The following is a 21,918-nucleotide window of genomic DNA, read 5'->3' on the forward strand; positions in this document are numbered from 1 at the left end:
TTAAACCTCTCGTAAAATGAATTCCTCAGCCAGGCAGTGGAAGGTGAGATACTATAAACTGGGGTGTAGCTGGACACAGTCAGATTAGGTCAGACAATTTCACTTCACTTGTTTAGCTCATAGAGATGGACGTAGCCATCATGATGCCACCCGTCAGTTTGTGCACTCTTCAGGTTGAAGCCTTGTGGTGGGTCCACCTTAACTCTCTGGAATGCTAAGTTATCAGACAATGCTAGCAAAGCCACAGATACCAGATTATTTAAAACTACAAATAACTCACCAAAACTGCCATATAAACCTCTTGGATGAACTGTAACTGGCTGCAGTTCAAATTATTTGTCAGATTATATATTAAAAATTATGTATTAAAAATACTCCAAAACCTCCAGAACCACAAACATGGTGGAGAGGTCCACTTCACTGACTACAGTTTGTGGAGTTAAAGGACAGCAGACAGTGACTGGCTAAAGCTGGCAATGTCTGCACATTCATTAGCTATACTAGCTACAACGTTTTTGTTTACCAGGCTGTAAACATGTTTATTTCATCTCTGAATTTGTGCTTTTATGATGGATGTGTACAGCCATGCATTTGTTTTTGGATTCGCTTGTGGAGCCAACAAAGGAAATTTAGGAAAAACATGTTTTTGGCTCTTCTCTGTTGACTTAATTTACATTAAACAGTTACTTGGAAGCAGATATATGTAGGATTGGTCGTTATTACCATATCAGTCAATCATGTCACATTTGAATTTTTAATATAGCTACATGTTGGACTCTGCGCCGGGAGCTCATCACGGCTCTAAAAAGCATTGAGCGTTTGTTGCATATTTTGATATGTTATGAGCTTGTATGGCGGCTGCCTTGGCTAGATCTCTGGTGAAAGAGATTTGATCTCTGTGGGAGTTCCTGGTGAAACAGTTCAAAAAATCTCCTGCTGGAACCTGCAGGTGCATGCAGGGGTGGTGGAGGGGTCAAACTGCAGGCAGCAGTGCAGACACTGAGATGTCGGAGGGAGAGATGAGACATTTGCATCTTAAACAGAATTTGAGGAGAGTGTAGCTTGTCACATGGGTATAAAGCAGCTTGAGTGGACTGCCTAAACTAGCACCTGGGCCGCACTCGTTTTCAGAAGGCTGCTGTATCTTTATTAGAACCATTAAACCATGACATAAATGCTGAAAATGAAGGTTTGCAACAATGAAAAAAAGAACAAAAAAATGTAAATGTGCAAATAATGTATTTTTTTGTTATAGGTGTCTGCCGTATGGTGTTATTACGTCTGTGTACTTGCCCAGGTTAATGAGCACAGCTGAAGGGCACAACAGCAGCGTGCCAGCTGGGGATTCAGAAACTGTTGCTGTGGTTAGCCTCTGCCTGCTTTCTGCTCATCCCGGGCCCTGAGGGAATTACAGCCTGTTATCCCTCCACATGTTCCAATTCAGCCCACTGTAATTTGCATTAATATATACTTTATATTAGCTTCAGTGCGGCGGCATCCCAAAGGGGAGATGTTTTAATGTTATGCAATACAGCAGTGAAAGGGGAATGTAGATGACTGTTCAGCCTGAAGTTTCTTTCCAGTTAAAGTACCCCTGCCCTTTGTCTCCTGTCCCCTCCAGTCCTTTTCCTCCACCCTCTTACGCCACCATTTATCCTAGCTATATCTAGACGCCTAATATTGGTTTCTAAAGTGTGTGTGTGGTCATTTTTAATAATTCTGAGTAAGATGTGGTCATTTCTTCCTGGTTCCTTTCTCTTCATGATGACGCCTGTCAGCTCTAGAAATCCCTCTTAGGGAAACCAAACTTCATAAAATCCACAAGTGAATGCAAGAAATCCTTCATCCTATAGAGTGCATGTTTGGACCACATCCTCTGTTTTGGCTTTGTTGACAAATGATGTGCACAACAGGTTCCAGACTAAAGTGATGACTTGAGAGAAAATGCTAATTCATTGTCTCATCTTTCGCTCTGTCACACTCCATCCTATGTCTTACCTTCTTTTTCATTTTTTTCTGGTTTGTTTGTGTTGTGTTTTTATGGAGCAGTGAACTCGCTCCCTCTGGTGCTGAAGCTGCTTTGTGTGACGCAGGCCAGTGATCCGCCTTCATCTCCCCATTACAGTAATATGGAAGGAGTGCACTTCAAACTGCTATACCATGGTGAGGCCCCAAGGTGCTGCTGACATGTCACGCTGAGCACAGCTCTCTCTCCCCTGCATTTATCTAAAATATCCGAATAACCGCTCAAGCCCCCTATATTAAGAGGCAGATTTAGCAACATGATCGCTACAGCAAACAGTTTCTCTTACAGTGATACCAAGAAATGCTCTAACAGCAGGCAAACAAGTCAGCTCGCTCTCTCAGTCATCCACAGAGACTGCATCTCCCTTTCTTAGTGCGTCGCTGGCATGCCATCTTACTACACAGCAACACAATTATCTAGCGAGAGAAACAATGTTGTCCTGTTTGTTTCCTCTTCTGCATTCATCTGTATTTCAATTACTCCTCACTCACCTTTGATTTAATACCATCCTCACAAACATACTCAGAGGAGCGTTTTCTGCTGATCTGCAGATCAAAATGCTGCACTGAACTTTACTAGACGGTAACTCATAACTCTATGCCTGTTACAATCAGGGTCTAATTTGCTTTGCTTTTCGCCTTGATGTCAGCAACACTCATCCCTCTGCGACTTACCACTTTTTGTCTTTTTACTGCATATTTGGAGCCTCATCCTCAGTTGTAAGTTGTATATTTCAGCCCACTTTCTTTAGCGGCGTTTCTCAAATAAGGGTGCTAGTACCCCTATGGTTTCTTTAGAGTATTGCAAGCACACTTTCTTTTTTTATTTAAAAAATATCCTATCATGATCTTTAAGATAACTGTTACTCTTGGATCTTGTCTTGTTTTTCTTTAATAATGACAATGCTATACTGAACCCCTTTAAATTGCAATGTTTTTGGCATCATGAATGTTTTGATGAGAGATTTTCACAGTTATTGACGTGCCATGACATGCAATAAATGACAAAGCCCACAATGTTACATTTTATCTGCTACATCTGATGCCCCTGTGTAAAATCCTTGAGAGCACGGCAGATAAAATCATAGATGACAGAGTGAGAAAATTGTGGATACTCGACTATATTTTACATTACATTTAGGGTCAGCTGTGCAGTAAAGGTATATTTCCCAGAAATAATGCCTGTGTTCATGTGTGTGTGTGAGTCAGTGAGTAACATAGCAGGGAGGTTGAAGCCTACAAAAACAGAGAGCCTGCTGCCTGCCATCAGCTACCTGTACTGCTGCCTGAGCCTGTCCCCTGCACACTGCACTGACAGAGGTTAGACACATGTTCTTACTGCCACTTTTAGTTACACTCTGCATGGTCTCTGTGCCTTTTATTCACTCCTCCTCTTAATGTCACACCTTTCACACACTCACTTCACCCTCTGTCTCAGTATGTTTCTCTCACCTCTTGCTGTCTTTTTATTTCGCTCCCCGCTTGTTTGAGAGAAGCGAGAGGCTGACCTTGATGCACGTTGTACTGAGGCACAAAGCAAATAATAACCGTAAAAGCTCACACCTGCGCTACAAATGGTGCACAGGTTTTGGCTCGGTCCTGGACGTTGTCTTTGGTTCTTGTCTTTTGTTACGGTGTCAAGTCTGTGAGCTTCTCGCACATTTGCACAAAAGCAATGACTGGCAATCAGACTCGTGTTGTCGCCTTGCTACAGCTAAATATCTGTAACACACAGACTAAAGCACACATCCAAACACAAATAGCACTTACCGCCATGGCAACATGTAGGTTTCTAAGGTTAGAAATCTCACATAAATCCATATATAGACGAACACAATTACTAATTAGGTGCAGCTGGTAGATGTATGATAACATAAGGAGTTTATGAGATGAGTTTCACTCAAGCTTTTATTATTAGAAATCTTTCTCTAAAACCAAAGTCGCTCAATCAGTCAGTGAGCCAGAACACCAAAGTATCAGGTACTAAAGAGCTTGAGAAATTAATACTTGAATATTTTTCACAACAGACAAAAGTATGACTTCAGACCTGTTACACTGCCCTTATCAGAGACATTCATTTGATCAATTACAGGGTAGGCTTTTCTAGTTATGCTGACCACTCAAAGTGTTTATAGTATAAGCCTTATTTTACTCAAACATTGCTCTATTCTTTACAATTAAAGCACTTTATCCACCTCGCATCCATGGCCAATTTAGGATCGCAAATTAACCTAGCATGCATACTGTATGTGTGGACTGTGGGAGGAAACCGGAGTGGCTGGAGAGAACCCACGCAGGCACGCAGAAAGACTCCAACTGTGGTTTGACCCAGAAATATACCTACTGTGAGGCAACAGTGCTAACCACTACACCAACTTCTCTGGTTAACTTGGAGGTCAGACAGAAGGGTTACCTTTGGGAAGCAAAGCTAATAATGTCAGTGGTATTAATTTGCAGTAAGGCTCCATGATTATGGACAATTATTTTTATCAGTATGGAGATCAAGATTATTTGTCCTTATTATTCATGATTTTAGTGATAAATGTGTTTTTATTGCACTTTCACATAAACAGAACACTGATATTACATTTCCATATATGTACAGATCTTTGCATCAAAATAAAATTTGTCCTCATTCACCTAAATACAGTGCACCTCATTTAAAAAAGTAAAATAGATTTAAAAAGAAAATACCCTGCAGAGCAAGAGGGCACCTGTATTTTGTGTTATGTTCCTGTTAATTAATCCATAAATTCACCTTTGCAGATAAATAAGGTGTTTGTTCACCTGGTCTAAGTGCATCTCTAGAAGCAAAATCAAAAGGTTGTGAATAAAACCTGTAGCAAAGTACTCGACGGCTGTGAGATCTCTATCTTCCCTCCAAGGTTTGCATACAGCACAGGTGTTGCCACTTTGGAATAATTGTGCGAGGGGGTAACATATCTTTTGTCCGGTGTGTTGACCATTTTCCTGAAATATTTGTAACTCACTGTGTTTACTGCACGTGGAGTGCGACTGCATTTGTGATTTCAGTGCGTCTTTGTGAGCTGGATGGATACGCTGCTGCACTTTTATGGAGGCCTGAGTTCATGTTGGATGACTCACGTTAGCAACCACGGTGTAGCTTTCTTGGGTTTCATGCCTCAATTATACTGCAGTTTGTTTGCAGTAGATGACTGCCCTTCCCTGTGTCTGCTTCTGTTGGATGTTTCTTCCTGTTAAAAGGGAGCTTTTCCTTCCCACTATCGCCAAGTGCTTGCTTATAAGGGGTTGTCTGATTGCTGGGTTTTTTCTTTCTTATTGTAGGGTCCTTACCTTACAATATAAAGTGCTTTAAGGTGACTTTGAGTCTGTAGTATGTTTTTGGACAGTTCAGACAGGTTCACTCTGGGTCAACAGACCTGAATCACATGATTAGTTCATTACCAGACCTCTGGAGAACTTCAAGACATGTTGAGGAGGTAATTTAGCCATTTAAATCAGCTGTGTTGGATCAAGTACACATCTAAAACCTGCAGGACTCCGGCCCTTGAGGCCTGGAGTTCCCCCACACCTGATCTAGAGATTCTAGAGACAAGCCCTTCACTCTTTGCTCTGCTAGACATTTGAGTTTTGTTGTATATTCATGCGTATCTTTTGGTGTAGTGTTACTCACCCAAAGTATTCCAGGAAACTGGCGCATGCAGGCATGTGGTCAAGCAGTGATTTAGGGAGCGCTTGATTTTGCTTTGCATTCTATTGGCGAAGCGCGCTTTTTCAGTATCGCTCGATCATGCTCATTTAATTATGGGAAGACAAAATTGGGATTAAAGTTCGATTAATTGTGGCGCTCTACTTTGCAGCTTCTCCTGCAGCCTCTCTATGTATTCAGCCTTCTTTATCATGAGTGATCAGTTTACGGCTACCTGTTTCAGCCTCAGGCTAGACACTATTTCAGTGATGGTGCAAAGGAGAAGGAACACATTACTCTGTTTCAAAGCGACAAGAACATATGATTACTTTAAGATTGTGTCATTTGGGGGGATTTTTTTTTTAGTACTTGGAGGTGATGCTTTGTTTGCAAGTTGTTGCCCTTGTGTTATATTGTTCTATTATCACATTGTTTAAATTATTTAGGCTGCCCACATTTATATGGTAAAACAGCAATATCAGTGTTTATGAGTAGAGAACAGTACAGTTTAACATATTTTTCAGTTAGTAATGTTACAAAGACCTCACAGGTGTTTGCATTGTTGTGGGTCTGTTGCTGCAGCACGTCACTCTGCAGTCATAAGGACCAGCTGCTATCAAAACCCACGTACAGCGCAGTGAAACAGAAGCACACGTCCCATTAAAGTGTGATGACACTGTTCCTTTTCTTTCCCAGCTGTCTCCATGCTGCTCTCTAACAGCGGGCTGATGGACCAGCTGCAGACAGTCTTCTCCTCCTCCTCCTCCTCTTCTTTCTCTGCCCCATCCCTCTCTCCATCAGCCTGTCCTCCTTTGGCCCTGCTGTGCTGCTGCCATCTACTCCTGTCCTCCCTCATTACCTTGCAGCGTGTTCACTCCACTCAGGTACACACAACAGCTCAGCTCTGCTCTTATCACAACTTCACGATACAACTTCATACAGTCAAGGGCAAGACACAGCATAATGTAAAGGAGGGTATAGATTGAGATATAGGGGCGGAATGCAAAACAGAAATTGGATTTGCTTGATGCATATCTCAGTGAGGCCGTGGTACAAAATAACACACTTTCTTCTTTGCTTTCAGCTGGCACTGCAGGGATAATAATGCATTTTAACTCACAAAGATTTCAGTCCTAATCTTGTTATATTCCTGATTCCTCCCCCCTCTCTCTTATTTTCTACCCTCTCTCTCTCATTTTCTATTATTTAAGGTCCATAAGAGCATCACTTGGAGTCTGGACACAGCTGTGCAGCGCCTCCTTACTCAGAAGAGAAACACAGACAGTCTCCTGCTGAGTAAGAGACACCAAATTTTGCTGTTAGATTGTTTTTATAAGTCTTCATCCCATGCAGACAGCCGATGGCAAAACAGTTCATTAGCCCTGGAATTATAGCAACAGTGTGTGACCCAAGAATACAAAAGAAACTCGGCTGAATATTCTGCATTTGTTATTGGCTGGTGTTTTTCTATTTTCCTCAATTTGCTTTTATTCCTCCAGATTTGTCTCTTGAGTCATCTGTTCCAGAATTTTGTGCTACTCGGTTTCTCCCTGTCCAACGCAATTATGGAAACATCAGGGGGTTTATAAGACCAAGCTACCTGTGTTCATATGAGTAGCATTAGGCATCCCTGATTAATGTAACATCTGTCCATACACTGTGAAAACCAGAGGGTACTAATGGGGTCCACCTTTGCTTGGTTTACATGTACATACGTAAAGTCAGTGTGTTATCCTCAGTGGAGCTAACCAAACCATGCTTTTCACACACTTTCATTATATTAAGTGGCCCCAATCCCACCGCTGCACTGGGAGACAGATCATCCCTGCTGCTCCTGCATCTCTGTCTGTCAGCTGGATAAGTGGCCTGTCAGAGTTGCTGTGATGTATTGGCTCCCTCCCTCTGCCTGCCTCTCTCTCTCTCTCACTTTTTCTAGTCACTCAGCGTCCTTTCTCTCAATTTTTATCTCCCCTATGCTTCTTCCCAGTCTGCCCGTATATTTCCAACTCTTCCCATTTCTCTCTCTATCTCTTTGCCCTGTCTCTCCTCCCTCTTTTCTTCTGCCACTAATTGAGTCCTCCCTCCCTCAGAGGGCTCTAATCTCAGTGTACATGGCATTAAGTGCGATTCAGATGGCTGGCAGCACTCAGTTTGGATTCCACTGTGTTTTAGGAGTCTTTTTACCCCTGTTGTTCGCTTTTTCTCCATCACTACTTGGGTCTCGCTGAACTTCCTTCAGCTTCCTTCAGTTCGTTCTGCCTCGCACTCTCTCTCTGTGTACTTGGCACTGACATCTTTAACTTCTTGCCCTCTCTTTCTCTCACATGTCTCTCACAAAAAAAGCTCTCAGTTCCTTTCAGCTGTGCTCCTGCACCCTCTGCTCCATGACTGTTACCATCTTTTTCAGTTTTTACTCACACACTCGCTGCTTTCTGTTGTGCTGTGGACCTCTTTCTTCTGTGGCCTTGCCTTCCACATTTATTTTCCTTCTCTCTTTCTTTCACCCTCCTTTGCTTAGACATTCCATCATTCTCCTTATTTGCTCTGCTTTTTCAGACATTTACAATTTTCCTCTATCTTCCTCTTCCCAGTCAGCTACCTGAGGCTGCTGCAGGCTCTGCTTGATACTGACCTGGCATCAGAAGTTGTGTGCCTGACTTCTGGTCCTGGCTTGGTTGGGCTCAGACCTCTTGGGATTGAAGACGGTGCTTTGTACCCACTTGGCTCCAGAGGGGCGCAGTGCCTCTCAATTGCTCTCAGTGGACTCCTTCTGCAGGTATTAGCATGTTTGAGTATGTCTGAGTATGAACATGTTTATATTGATATGGTGATTTGAGTGTATGGGTACAAAAAGCTATCTGGATCTGGTTCAGTTTGTAACATTTTCTTGAGAACATTACGACGGTGATTCACAGGTTTTTGGCCAAATGTTTAATTTTGCCATTGTTAAAGAATTCCTACCAAAATTCCTGGATCTGGATCCAGAGTGTAAATCATTTTAATCCCTTTAGCCTAGACACACTTGTGGTAAAATTTGGCTGCAAATGTGTCGCAACTTTTTGAGCAAACCTGCTAACAAAGAGACAAACAAACAGACCAAAGCAAACCAATCACATAGCCTTCTTGATGGAAGTAATCCAATCAGTTTCCAGAATTAACAGCTTTCTACTACTTTAAAACTTTCACTATATGGTTAGATATATTACCTATGTCTTCTGTATCACGGTCCATTGTGGTCTAGTGGTTTGGAGTCGTGGCTTTCTCCTGGGTTTGACTCCATGGATTATATTTTGCGTTTTGAATCAACTGGGAAACATGTCGTATGCCATCTTGCTTGATTGCAGGGATTGAATAATATCTGCCTGTTATAAGCTCTCCTCTGTCTGTCTGTACATCCAGTTTGCCTGTTATCAGCCTGCTGAATGGCTATTATCAGGCTCATGCATATTGCCTTTAGGCAGTTACCCTCCCCTACCTGCTGGCACGCTCTAAAGGCTGTTATCATCTGTTGTAATCAGTGATAACAAGAGACCAACACCGGCCCCCTTCTTATTGCTTGCCTTGTACATCCTTGTTTCCTTTCCTTAACAAACCTCCTTGCACATTAGTTCCTCCCTCTTTCCTTCATGCACAGACGAGCTCAGTGTGTCAGTAACGTACAGATGTCAGACTTTTTTTTCACGTAGTTTAGCATGAAGGTGTACTTATCTGTGGAATCCTCCTCCTCCGTGTTCCTGCTGCCTGTCACACCTCCGTGTATCGGGCATACACACACTTCCACATAGGACACACATGTCATATCCTGGATCATAACTTCTCCAGCAAAGCTTCTTCTCTCCTCATTCCTTTCTCCTGCTGATTCATTTTAGGTGTTGAGACATCCTTCATGATGGCACACCGAGATTGATTTTCGGGTCACGGGAAAGAAGGCAGAGGAGACAAGAAGGCACAAAGTAGAGAAAATGACAAAAGCCCCATATAGAGCAGGGGACGTGTGATGAAGCACATGTAAAATCTGCAGTGGTAAAAGATTACTATATTACTCATGTTGTGTGGGCGTAAATCTGCCTCGCTTCTGGAGTCTGGATAATTCTTGATGATGTAAGTCATACATTTCAGGGTAGGTTTGCATTTAGGGTAAATTTGAAGTAATGGTTGGAAAAAGTAGTAATTATGTGTGTGTGTGTGTGTGTGTGTGTGTGTGTGTGTGTGTGTGTGAGAGAGAGAGAGAGAGAGAGACTTTCACTGCAGTGTTGCATTTCCCAGTTCTTGCTTATGGAGGGCATGAATTAATATAACAAGCTAGTTCAGTAAATCCCTGTGTTATAATGAAAGCTCGAGCGCTGCAGTACCCAGTGTGCTGTCTCAGTTGTTACTAAGCTAGCTGGTCTAGGACATTTAATTGTAAAACTGTGTCTTTAATGGTGGCTTTGTGAGCAAGAGGTACATAATGAAAAACTGGAGAAAGCTGCACGCCTTCTATAAATTGCATGCACATATGCAGCAGATGGAATAAGAACACCAGTGTGCACACACATGGTTTCACAAATGCGTTAACGGTGTCGATCTATCGCCGGATACAATAAAGAATATATGAATGACAACTTAAATGCTCATATTATGAAACCCCCTCCCCCCCATCGTTCCTTTCACACTTCCCCTTGCCCTTTATCCCACAGCAGAAGTAACACAAAGGTAATCTTTAAAATCTTTACATAATGACAGTGAACCTGCCTTTCACAAACGCAGTTGTGTGGGGAAATGAGATGCCGATTGATTTAACAGTTAGCACAGCAGCACTGCACACAGATCCAGTGCAATCACGTCCGTCTCTACATCGTTATTACATGTTGGTGGTGTGACAAAAGCAGCAGAGTAAAGCCCCACCAGCTTCTAACTTACTATAAATCGACCAACCCAAAAGAGTAGCAGATGATTTCTTTGTCAAAGAAATCATGAAGAACATTTTCTATAGGCTTGTCTTGTAGGATGAGAGTCATAGGAGGCCTTTAGCTAGTAAAAAAGTATATAAGGGATCATTTGTGCCAAAATGAAATTAATATACTGAATGAGATGATGTGATGTATTTCTATAGCTGAATTGAATGTTTATATGTTCATATGTATGAATGTGTGCTTGATTTGAATCGATTGACTTGATGATCTGCAGACAATTTTTATTATAAGTTATTTTATTCAGTTCTATTCTATATGTGGAACTGTTGGGTGGTTTCTGTGTTGTGCCTTTACTTGTTTTTCTTCTTCTGTGCTGCAGTAGACCAGCCTCTGGTTCCACACTAGCAGCATTTCCTCTCTCTGTAAGAAGCTGTAGTGCTGAACTGAGTTTCAGTTCTATGGTTGAGTGCTCTGTAGTCTGCTGTTCAGCAGCTGATATAAGTTCCCCACTCTCCTCCTCTCTTTTTGTTGTCTTTCCTCTCGATGCTCCGATTCAGCAGCAGCAGGACTCACTGCAGCTCCAGAGTCCCTCTCCCACACATACTTTTTTCGACTCTGCGCTGCTCTCCCTTTCTCCTCGCTTGTTCTTTGCTCCCATTTTAACCTCTCCTTTTATCTTCATGTCCTCATTTGCCCTCCTCTCATCTAAGCGTTCTCGTACCTCTGCACACTTCAGCTCCCTCGCGCTCGCTCCAGCTCATCCTCTCGACTCCTTTCTTCAGCTTTCTCCTCCTCGCTGCTTATGGATTATAGTGCAACTCTCCACTGTCATCTATATATCTGCGTGGCCTACTTCAGTATTTTTGGACACTACATAGTGCTCAGTGTAAGCCCTGACACTGTGGGAGAGACATGCATTATTAAAACATCACTCAGTCACTCTCTCTGGTGTTCCCTTCTTACCCCCCTTCTTTTGCTGACTGCATCTCCGTCTGTTGGAGAGCAGATATCTGTGTTTCTTCCCCCTATTCATCTGTTGCTGCCATCGCGCCCCGTTCTGCCGAGCGAGAGCACGCAGGCACGTGTTTCACATTCTGCTCTTTCCCTGACTTGCAGCGATTTGACATTTTAAAGCTGAGAGATATTTTTTCTTTTTCTTTTTTTTTTCTTCTGCAAATGATTTCTCTCTCATGTTTTACCTTAATGTGTCTCCTTCTCCTCAGAAGCACGAGTTGCTGTTGCGAGCCTCAGTCAACTGTCTGAGCTCCCTGCTGGGCTTCCTTCAGAGAAAGAGTCCCGCTACAGGTATCAAACAGAGAGACGGGGAAAGAGGGAGTGAGTGAGGATAATGTGCACACGTCCACAGAGAAAGAGATGAAAAACTGCAAATGTATATATTTGAAGGAGATTGGAGAAACAGCAGATGTTCAGTGTTTTATGAGTATGACATGTACAGCTGTGGAAAGCAACTGTAAGTGAATTTACAGCAAGTCTGGAGTATTTTTTTTTTACTTCGTAACTTAAACTTGAAATAGCATATGTGAAGGTTACGTGCCGTTGTTTATTCGGACAATATCTCTGCAGCAACAGCGTGTTTGTCTTGATGATGTAGAGTTCTTTTTACATTTTCAGACTTCATCTAGTTCCAGTAAATGCACCATGAGAAAGAGAATAAAGTAAAACTGAGTGGATCTAAGTAAGGCGTGTGTGTGTGTGTGTGTGTGTGGAGTAGCCAAGCATGTGGTGTGTCAGCCATGGAGTCGATTCCTCCTCCACAGCCTGCTCAGCTCAGGAAAGAGCTGCCTTCTGCACCCTGCCATTCTCAGATTCATCATACTTGTAAGATGTTTCACAAACACACACACAAATACAAATACAAGTAATAAATATTTGATAGCAGAAGTATTCAAAGAAGCATTTAGATCGCATCAAAGTGAATACAGTGCAGTCCATCCTGACACAATCAAAATAAAAGAAAAGTCATTACCAGCTCTGTAGTAAGCTCACTTTATTTATTATTCATTCAGCTCGGGGTGGAACTGTTGGATTACTTGGAACTACTGGTCAGCTGGAGCCCTGTGAGCCTCCCGCTGCATTAAAAATGTCTGACTTAAAGCATTTTGTGGAAAAATCTGGGACAGCGTGTGACTTTGTCCTTCCAACACAAATAAACAAAATGGAAGCAGATTTAATGGAGTTAGGCAGCACTGTGACACAAGTTTAAACACTTTAAATATTTAGCTTGTTTTTCAGTTGGTCTCTAATTCACTGTCCACAAACCTAAACATACAGTCGTCGTTAAGAAGGAGAAGAAACAGTGTTGCTCACATTTTTCCAGACATCACTGGATTACATGGAAAGGTAGAAGCAACTGAAAAAGCTACGAGCAGAAAACAGCACAAAACTACGAGCCAACCAATCTGTCATGTGTACTGAGGAGAACTTATTTTCAGTGCAAAGGGCAGTCACAGTAAATACTTATTTGGTGTGTTTGATAATTGAACAATTATTAATTGCATTATTATGAAAGACTCTTAATTTTTACAAAAGCGGAACAAAATAAAAATCAGTCGGGAGGGACAAGGAGAGAGGAACAGCCTGTGGCCACCACCACCTATTGGAGGTTGTCTTTTTGCTGCCTCTCCAGTGCACCTGTTGACACTGATGTCGCTGAGGTTTATTATGGTAATCAAGCGTTCCCTTAATGGTTTTAGAGCAATGTTTTTTTACTGCACAGTAATGTACATCTGTGCAGGATCGTGCATGTGTACGTGTACATGTGTTTCTGCATCTGTGCTTGTGCTCTCCGCAGCTGCTGCAGGACAGCGGGACACCAGTGCTGCGGGAGCCTGACCTGCTCCAGGTGACGGAGGCAGTGGAGAGGAGGGGGGTGAAGGAGCTCAGCAAGGAAGCAGAACAGGCCCTGAGGCTGCTGCTGACACAGGTAAACCTTTGCACACACACACATATACTCACACAGATAAAATAGGAGATGATCACACAGCTACAGGCCTTCAGTTACCTGTAGATACGTCCATTCCTCAAATGAATTAATTAGAAAAGGAATCATACAAAGTTCGGTCTTAGCTGGAATCAATTTGTATTTATATGTTGTGAAAATCAACACAGGCAGACTATACTGAGGGGAAATGTGTTTGTGGAAGACCAGGTAGGTTTGTGCAGTTATTTCACATATTTCAACATCTCAAAAAGAAATCGAGTATAAATCTGGATCATGACTTAGATTAGAACATGTACAATACATAAAAGCAGCAAATGGGAAATAATAAATCAAGCCCGCCCCATACGAGCATTAATCACAATACATTCCACCTCAAGTCAAGGTGAAAATCAGTTTTTCATTAGAAATGCAAAAGCGATTAATCACGACTCCCAGCAGGAAAAAGATTGAAGAAAAGTAACAAACAAGCCTACTGAATTATTCAAATAATTATAATATTCATCACGCATTGTGATGTTGATTTTGCCTTTGCGTGCTTTTCATCACTCAGTCGTTCTGTGGTAAGCAAGCGTGTGTTGCTGAATTTTTCTCCCGATGTGTAGTTTATGTTGTTATGAAGTTTGCAACCCGGGTAACCACCTAAGCAAACATTTAGGCCGTCAATTTATAAATGTTTAAGTGCAGTTTGAGCTGACAAGCCAGGGTGCGATTTAAAATGATTACTATCTCACTACCTCCTGAAAGCCAAACTCTAAAGAATTAACTTGCCATCTCTTTATCTCCAAGTATTAAATCTTATCACTGCGAAGCATTAAATTACAATAAAATCAGTTTGCCTCTAAGTAGACATTTCTTTTTTTTCCCTGCCGATCGTTATTTTAAAGATGACTTTGCAGAGTCTCCTGCTGCAAAGACAAACGCTGAGCATCCTGCTCCACTCGTCTTTTCACAGCCAAACCCAACCATAAATGCTATAAAGCCTAAATGCATCTTCAGTGGCTAATTAAAACTTAGGTTTATATTTTTCAGTAGCTGTTGTTTGTGTAAAACTGATTACTGAACTGTGAGCTAACAATATTATTGCAGTTCGTGTCAGTCTGGGCCTCTCCTCTCCATCCCTGAGCACAGCAGACCAGTCAATCAATCAATCAAACTTCCCAACATAGCAAACGACTTATTGAAAAAATGACTGGTTGACTTGGATGATTGGTAGATCTGGCTGAAAAGTGAGAGGTTAAAAGTCATGTTTTCAAGTTGCTGAAAAGACTTCTAGATAAAAATGTCCTTTTATGTCTTAATTTGCTTGAGAAGTAAAAGGACATCTCTTCAGTTCCCTTTTTCTATCACAGATAGGGTCAGGAGCATCTCAGTGGGACCAGTGCATGGCCTCTGACACATAGAGCGACAACCATTTACACTCATATCAACACCTTCACAATCTCCTCAGACGACCAGCAGCTTTTAACTGAGATCCTTCTTGCTTTGAGTCATGCTTTCTTTGGCCACAGGCTTGCAGGAAGAAGGTCACCATGCAACACAAACAGTGTGACAGAATCAAACTTTAGATGTTCATAAATATAAATGAAATAGAAATTTTAATCCAGTGCAGAATGTGATTGAAAACGTGGATGATTTCAAGTGTTTGTAACAGCCTGTTACATTTTAACCAAATGTCAAAGCTGTTGGGCCGTGTAGCAAAAGTGTTTTAAAACACTGGGGTTTCATGGCTGTATTCTGTTTATTCCAGGAAAGATGGACTAAATTTGGACCGGATCAGACAGACACATGACATTAAAAAAAGAGAGAGCTAGTGCAGTTACGTTAATTTGACAGGCACAGAAATATTTGTGGTTTATTTGCAGAGCTTTTCTATCCATCATATTGTTGTGTTGCAGTTCGCCAGCATAATTTTTTTGCCAGCCAAACAGATGTTAGCGGTATTTAAAAATGGAAATTACTCAGTTTTTTTCACCACAGATCATGGAGGTGAACTGAGTTTAAAAAAGAAGTTGATAAAAACAACTGTGCTCCACTGTGTTTTTTTTTCTCTCTCCTCAACTGTGATCACAGCACTGGCACAAGCTCTTCGTATCATTAGTATCATTTGCCAAATCACTCTTATTATGTCTGAACTGGTTTCAAGCTGGTGTATTCTCTGTGGGTGGGGTGGGGGTGTTTCCGTGTGAGGCGAATATTGCTGTTACCCTAGTTAGCTTTGCAGCAAATGCATAAAGCCCAGTTGGGTTTGCTTCAAGATTAGGGGCCACATCAGATTGCATAGCTCTAATATGGCATCGTGTGCAGGACCAGAAATGCTTTTGGTATTCTGAAAGTAGCTCAGAGTCGGAGGAGTGACAGAATGATGGCACACACTGCAGCTCCCAGTGCACTGTGTTCCAGGCAATCATGAAGTGTGTGAATACATGCGTCTGTGGCATGTGTAGGTGTGTGTGAGTGTGTGTCTGTGTGTGAGTGTGTCTGTATATCTATATGTGTGTTTTTTAAGTCAGTGAGACGGGTTAGGGTAGGCAGGGTTCAATGTGACGCATTTCTCTTAACGGTCTCACAAACAGTGTGATTTTTGTCCCCTGGCATCTCTGCTGCTCTTCTCTCACGCACATTTTCACAGATGAGCTTCACAGTTTTCAGAGGTTTTGTTCATCTAGCTTTTGGACTAAAGTGAAGTTTCAGTTCACAAGGAAGTGTATATTTATAAATGATCTATTCTCAGATCACTGGTTTTGCTTCTTGTTTCCTCCCCATGAAAGCTGACATAACGAGCACCGGTGTGCCTGCATGCACATACAGTCAGCAGATATCACCTTTTCTGTTTGCAAGCTTGCATTTCCCGGTTTGTTGTTTCCAGTCAACATTTTTCAGTCTACCTGGTTCCCAAGTAGTCTTAAATACAGATTTCTAATGAATAGGTCTTCAAAATAAAGGAGTGCACCGAAATCTTGAGCCACCTGATTTCTTTGTATTTCGCTTTCTCTAATGTTTCAAAGTGCTCTTGAGCAATAATTCTCCAGGCTTTCTGAAGGTCTTTTGAGTTTTTCTTTGGACATTGACTACTTTTTCACTCATTTTCAGTCCAGCCCTTGTACTTGACCATTTTCAGAGAACTGTTTTTAATTGCTTTTTTATATCTTAACACTCTGATCTATGAATCATTCAAGCACCAAACTCAAGGGATGAACCAGTGTTCTGTCTGCACATAAAAGACAACTTCGCAAAGAACCTATTTTAAATTGTATCTTTAGGCCCTTTGTTAGTAGCAGCCTGTTGCAAAAACAGATAACTTGTTCCATTTGTTTAGTTAAATCTATGAAAAATGCCAAAGATAAGACAGGAATAAAATAGTATTTTTTTCATCAACAAGATGATTCCCAAAGAGGCATTAGCTGAAAACTTATCTCCACAATGTGTTCAGTAAGTCCTTGAAAACGTTGTGAAAGTGGAGGACAAAAGAACAAGTTTCAGGTTTACAAACGATTTACAGCAGATGAGCAGTGTCTGAAAGTCATGTTTTTAAGAAACAAGAGGAATAAAATCCAGCAAAGACCCTGGCACAGGACTGGAGAGATGCATCTGTACCTGTACCTCATCTGCAGTTCACTGAAGCCTTATCAGACATGGTCTCAATGGAAGGGTGGCTGTCAGCCATTCTTAATGAAGGGAAACAGGAAGAAAAGGCTGAAGAAATTGGACTGAGCATCAATCCTATAAAGTGAGTGTCTACAACCGTCTGTTAAATACAGTGGAGGCTCTGTCATGGTTAAGGGTGGCATTTTGACCAGTGGTGTTGGAGATCTTGTCAAAATTGATGGAAATATGAACGCAGAAAAAACACAGCTGTTCAAATCAGATGCAATACCATCTGTTTGCCAACAGCTTAATTTTGCATCATAACAATGATCCTAAACGCACTGCCAATGCAGTAAAAGCGTACCTGGATAGAAAAACACAGTGGAACTCTATCAGTCATGGATTGGCCTCCCCAGAGTCTGGACCTCAACGTTATTTAGCAGAGAACAAAACAAAAAGGCAGAAACATCCAAAGAAGCGATTTGAATGTCCTTCAAGAAGCCCGGAGAACTATTAATGAAGACTACTTAGAGAAATGACAAGAAAGCTGCCTAAGAGTGCCTGGAGTGTGAGAATGTGTGCGTGAATGGGTGAATGACTGGATATGTAAAGCGCTTTGGGGTCCTTAGGGACCAGAAAAGCGCTGTATAAATACAGGCCATTTACAGGCCATTTACCATAAGAGAGATCCGGTTTTGTTAAAGAATGTAGGTGGTCGTACCAAATATTGACTTTCAAGCTCATTAGACTCATACCGACTCTGTTTTTACCTTATATACTGTATTTACATAAATGTTTTCACATGTTTCAATGAATCACTGCATCTATTTTCCATTTTTGTACCAAAATAAAAAGAAATGAGGTTTCTCAAAACTTCTGCACAGTACTACACAGTATAAAGTTGTCCTATTTTCAGTTTGTATAGGTCTTAAATGTTTCAGTGCAAGTCTTTGAAGCACACAAATGCTTTAGTTCTTGCAAAGGTGCTGCATCATTCAGGCTGTGCTTCATAGTGCACCAAACTCTTTGAGGTTGTTTTCATTTTTGTGAAAACAGTTAATGGAAACAATCGCCTGATAGAATACATTAATTAACTGTTAGCGAACACAAAATTACAAAAACCCTTGGGTTGGGTGGGAATTGGTTCATTTCCATCCCAAGTTTGGTTTCAGGTTTAATTTAAAGAGGTCATTAAGAAATCTTAACTTTGCCTTGGTTGTAGACATGTTTGGTGTGTTAGGAGTGAGCAAGACTACATACAGGCAAAGCTTTTTTTTTACTTGCTAGCTTTTTCCATTTCTCAGTGAATTTGTTTCCTCCTTTCCTTTTTTTAATGCTCCCAATTGTATTCATCCTATTAACTCCACCTCTGCCTCCCCTATTGCTTTTCTCAGTTTTCAGCCCTTATTTTAAGTTGCCTTCCATCTCATCCTGAACACACCATCGTCTTAAGTAATTTAAAGGCAGCTGCTCCCAACTGATTTGACTTTGACTTAAAAAAAAACAAAAAAACACTCAGATATGTGTTGGGGTTCCCTCACATACTGTGAAATGACCTTCAGTGAGGTCTCTGAACCTTTGGCTTCTGCAGAGTGCTCATCAGTTATAGCTCAGGCCGGGTTCTGGCTGTATCCGCATGAACAACGATGAATAGTAAATCTGTGTTGGGGTTGCTCATAACTGCAGGAGAAACTCTGCAAACTTGGAACGTTTGGAAAGTTTTCTGTTGATTGTGAATATTTTTCTCCCAGATTTGTGTTCTTGTTGCTGCTTGTGGCAAACATTCACTGTTCGCTGTTGCCTACAGTACACATCTGCATCTTCACTGAAGTCCTGTTTGCTGCTTTATGCACATTTTCTGCTTGTGCATATGCTTATGACAGCTGAAATACAGATTTTCAAACTTAATATGCTTTTCATTATCATCTGTCATACATATTTATATATTTTTACAATGCTGGAGGTGTAACATGGGCAAAGTTTCAAATAATGAGTTCCTGTTTATGTGCAAGTAATCCCTGTGAGGCAAAAATTCAAAAACTTTTCATCCAAAGCAATTTTAGTGGAGTCCACTAATAATAATAATAATTTAAAAAATAGAAATAATTAGAATGGAGTGCCTGTAAAATCTATATAATGTCGTTTTCAGAAGTTTTCGGGTTTTCTGTGGATTTTGTGGATTTCGAAAAAGGCATTCAACCGCATCCCTTGGGGTATTCTGTGGGGAGTGCTTTGGGAGCATGGGGTGTTTGGCCTGTTGTTACAGGGCATTCGGTCCCTGTACACCTGCGGAGACAGCTTGGTTTATATTTCTGCCAATAAGTGGGACTCATTTCCATTTGGTACTGGACTTCTCCATTCATAGTTTTTATGGACAGAATATCTAACCATAACCAATGAGTTTTCCAAAAGGAGTTTCCCTTGAAGGTTGGCTGAGCTGTCCCTTAAAAATAGGATGAGGAGCTTGGTCATTCAAGAGGGACTCGGAGTAGAACCGCTGCTCTTCCACATCAAAAGGAGCTAGTTGATGTGGGTTGGATATCTGACTAGGATGCCTCCTGAGCACCTTTGTAGCAAGGTATTGCGAACATGTCCAACCAGGAGGAGGCCTGGGACTCGCTGGAAAGAGTCCCGGGTCTCAGCTGGCTTGGGAACGACTCATTGTTAAATGATAGAAATTAATGGACGGATTCATGGATTTCAAAATTCAAGCTCTTACGTTTCTTGTGTTAGGTCCCTCTAACCCTAGGATGGTTTTTGTTTTTCTTCTTTTGTTCATTCAGATCCAGAGCAGAGACCTTCTACCCAGAGAGGAACACAAGCAGAAAGTGAAGAACATGATAGAGGAACTCGGAGAGCCCGATCAGAGCTGCAGACGCAGTCAGTCCCACAGTGTCCTGTATCCTTCACGTGAAGTGAAACACATGCACAACGTTGAACTTTGCTAACACAAACAGCCTCTGAACATGCCTCTGTAAGCAGGAAGTGCTGCAGAAAGCAGTAACCCACACAGTAAAGCACATTAGGAAACTCATACTTTAACATCAGCATCTTCATTGATTTTTCTCTGGCAGTTTAATAGATGCCTGTGTCGAACAACACACGCTCTACTGTACATTCATAGTCAGCATGTCATCTGTCATGCTGGCTGACTCCCTCTCTCTCTCGCTTATTCTTCTTGTGACCCACCCACACACTCTCATACAGTATAACTATTATATGCGTGTTCGTTTTAATATCAGCTTTGTCTGTAAATATTACACAATATTAATAATAAACAAATACACCACATATACGTGGAAATAGTAGTTCATTAAAAACACAGTGCACTTAGGTTCAGTAAAGCTGGTAGCAGTTTCAATTTGTTTCTTAATATAAATGTTCTATCTTTCATCTTCACGCCCACTGCCCCCTCTCACTTTGCTCATTGTTCCTTGACGCTTATCTTCAGACATGTTGGAGACGTGCCCCTCTGCCTGTCTGACTTTGTGCTTTAGACAGGACATCGATTTTTGAAAGTTCTTCACCTTGCTCGTTTGTTTGACTGTTTCTGTTGTGCTCCTAAAACAATACAACCTGTAGTTTCACAGCGTCCTAGCGATCTGACTTACTGCATGCATTTGTTCATAGAAGGTAATTCATATTTGCAGCAGTGTTAAAGAAAACAAACATCTTGAATTATAAGTGCATCAATAAATCACTTGTTTTTGTTACAGGCCAACATTGGTGCTTTTTTGTCTGATATGGTAGCACTGACGAGCTAATCAACCTTTCCTCTTAAGAAAAGTGTCCTCTGATAGGGGACCTATGATATTGTACTTGAACATATTTCCATCATATATACAATGTTACAATAGGAGTTATTGTTGTTATTAAACATGGCCAAAGTTTAAAATAATTAAGCATATATACAATAACCCCTTTGAACCAGGTGCTCACGTTTAAAAAAGTACTCAGGATATGCCTAATATGGTCATCTCAGGCACAGAGCTCTGACTGTGAACACAGAAGCCTGGTAGAGCTGTTCATCTAATAATGGAAAGGTTGATGGTTCGATCCCAGCTCTAGTCTCTAGTCTGCATTCCTAAGTGTCCTTGGGCAACATATTGAACCCCAAGTCGCTCTCTGATGTGTTCATGGGATATGAATGTGTGAATGTTAGGTAGAAAACACTGGGTGTAGACAAAAGTACATGTATGAAAGGGGGTGAATGGCTGAATGAAGCATGTTGTATAAAGCCCTATGAGTGCTAGAGTAGAGTCGAAAAGCATTATATAAGAACAAGTCCATTTAGTGTTTATCTATAGATAAACACTATAGACCTTCTGTTTGCCGGGGACAGCCAATTAGAAGGCGTTAAAGGAGAAATGTTAAAACAGCTTATTACAGGCAGAGTGTGAATCTTTCTAGACCAGGACACTGCTTGTAACAAGACACTGTCTAAGGTGAGCAGCTCTGCTCGGGGAATTAACTCTCTCACTTTCCCACCTAGAGTTTCTTCTGCCAGTATTTAACCAGATTAATGTGAATTTCTCTACCCCATCCACACCTTCTCAAAGCTGTCAGGTGATGGGAGCACGACTCCCTGTAGACCACTGGTGTGTGTGGCAGCGGTTGTGAGGTGGACAAGCTGCCAGAGAGCAGCTGTCGGCGAAGTGCTTGAGAGCCATGTGGGATATAATTGCAGGGTAAAACGTCTCCTGTGGTCTATTTTTGAACTGTATGGCCACTGATGAGCTCTCAGGCTTTAGGCTACTGCAAGAAAATCAATCGTTCATTGT

At 41.5% G+C, this 21,918-nt stretch overlaps 1 protein-coding gene across 8 annotated transcripts in view; it reads left to right on the plus strand.

Annotated features, from left to right (window-relative positions):
• mei1 (meiotic double-stranded break formation protein 1) overlaps positions 1–20,855 on the plus strand; it is a 59,717-nt gene extending 38,862 nt beyond the window's left edge. For 5 of the 8 annotated variants that reach the window (XM_005468432.4, XM_005468433.4, XM_005468434.4 and 2 more), the window contains 10 exons: positions 2,050–2,163; positions 3,235–3,345; positions 6,392–6,579; positions 6,907–6,991; positions 8,287–8,471; positions 11,814–11,895; positions 12,323–12,429; positions 13,403–13,534; positions 19,921–20,036; positions 20,589–20,855. In XM_005468432.4, coding sequence (XP_005468489.1) covers positions 2,050–2,163; positions 3,235–3,345; positions 6,392–6,579; positions 6,907–6,991; positions 8,287–8,471; positions 11,814–11,895; positions 12,323–12,429; positions 13,403–13,534; positions 19,921–20,036; positions 20,589–20,634 — 1,166 coding nt within the window. In that variant the 3' untranslated portion in view covers positions 20,635–20,855. The other 3 variants (XM_025906785.1, XM_005468435.4, XM_013270150.3) reach the window with 3 other exon arrangements.
• The last annotated feature ends 1,063 nt before the right edge of the window (positions 20,856–21,918 follow it).

This window comes from Oreochromis niloticus, linkage group LG4 (genome assembly GCF_001858045.2).
Source record: "Oreochromis niloticus isolate F11D_XX linkage group LG4, O_niloticus_UMD_NMBU, whole genome shotgun sequence".
Taxonomy (NCBI): Eukaryota; Metazoa; Chordata; class Actinopteri; order Cichliformes; family Cichlidae; genus Oreochromis; species Oreochromis niloticus.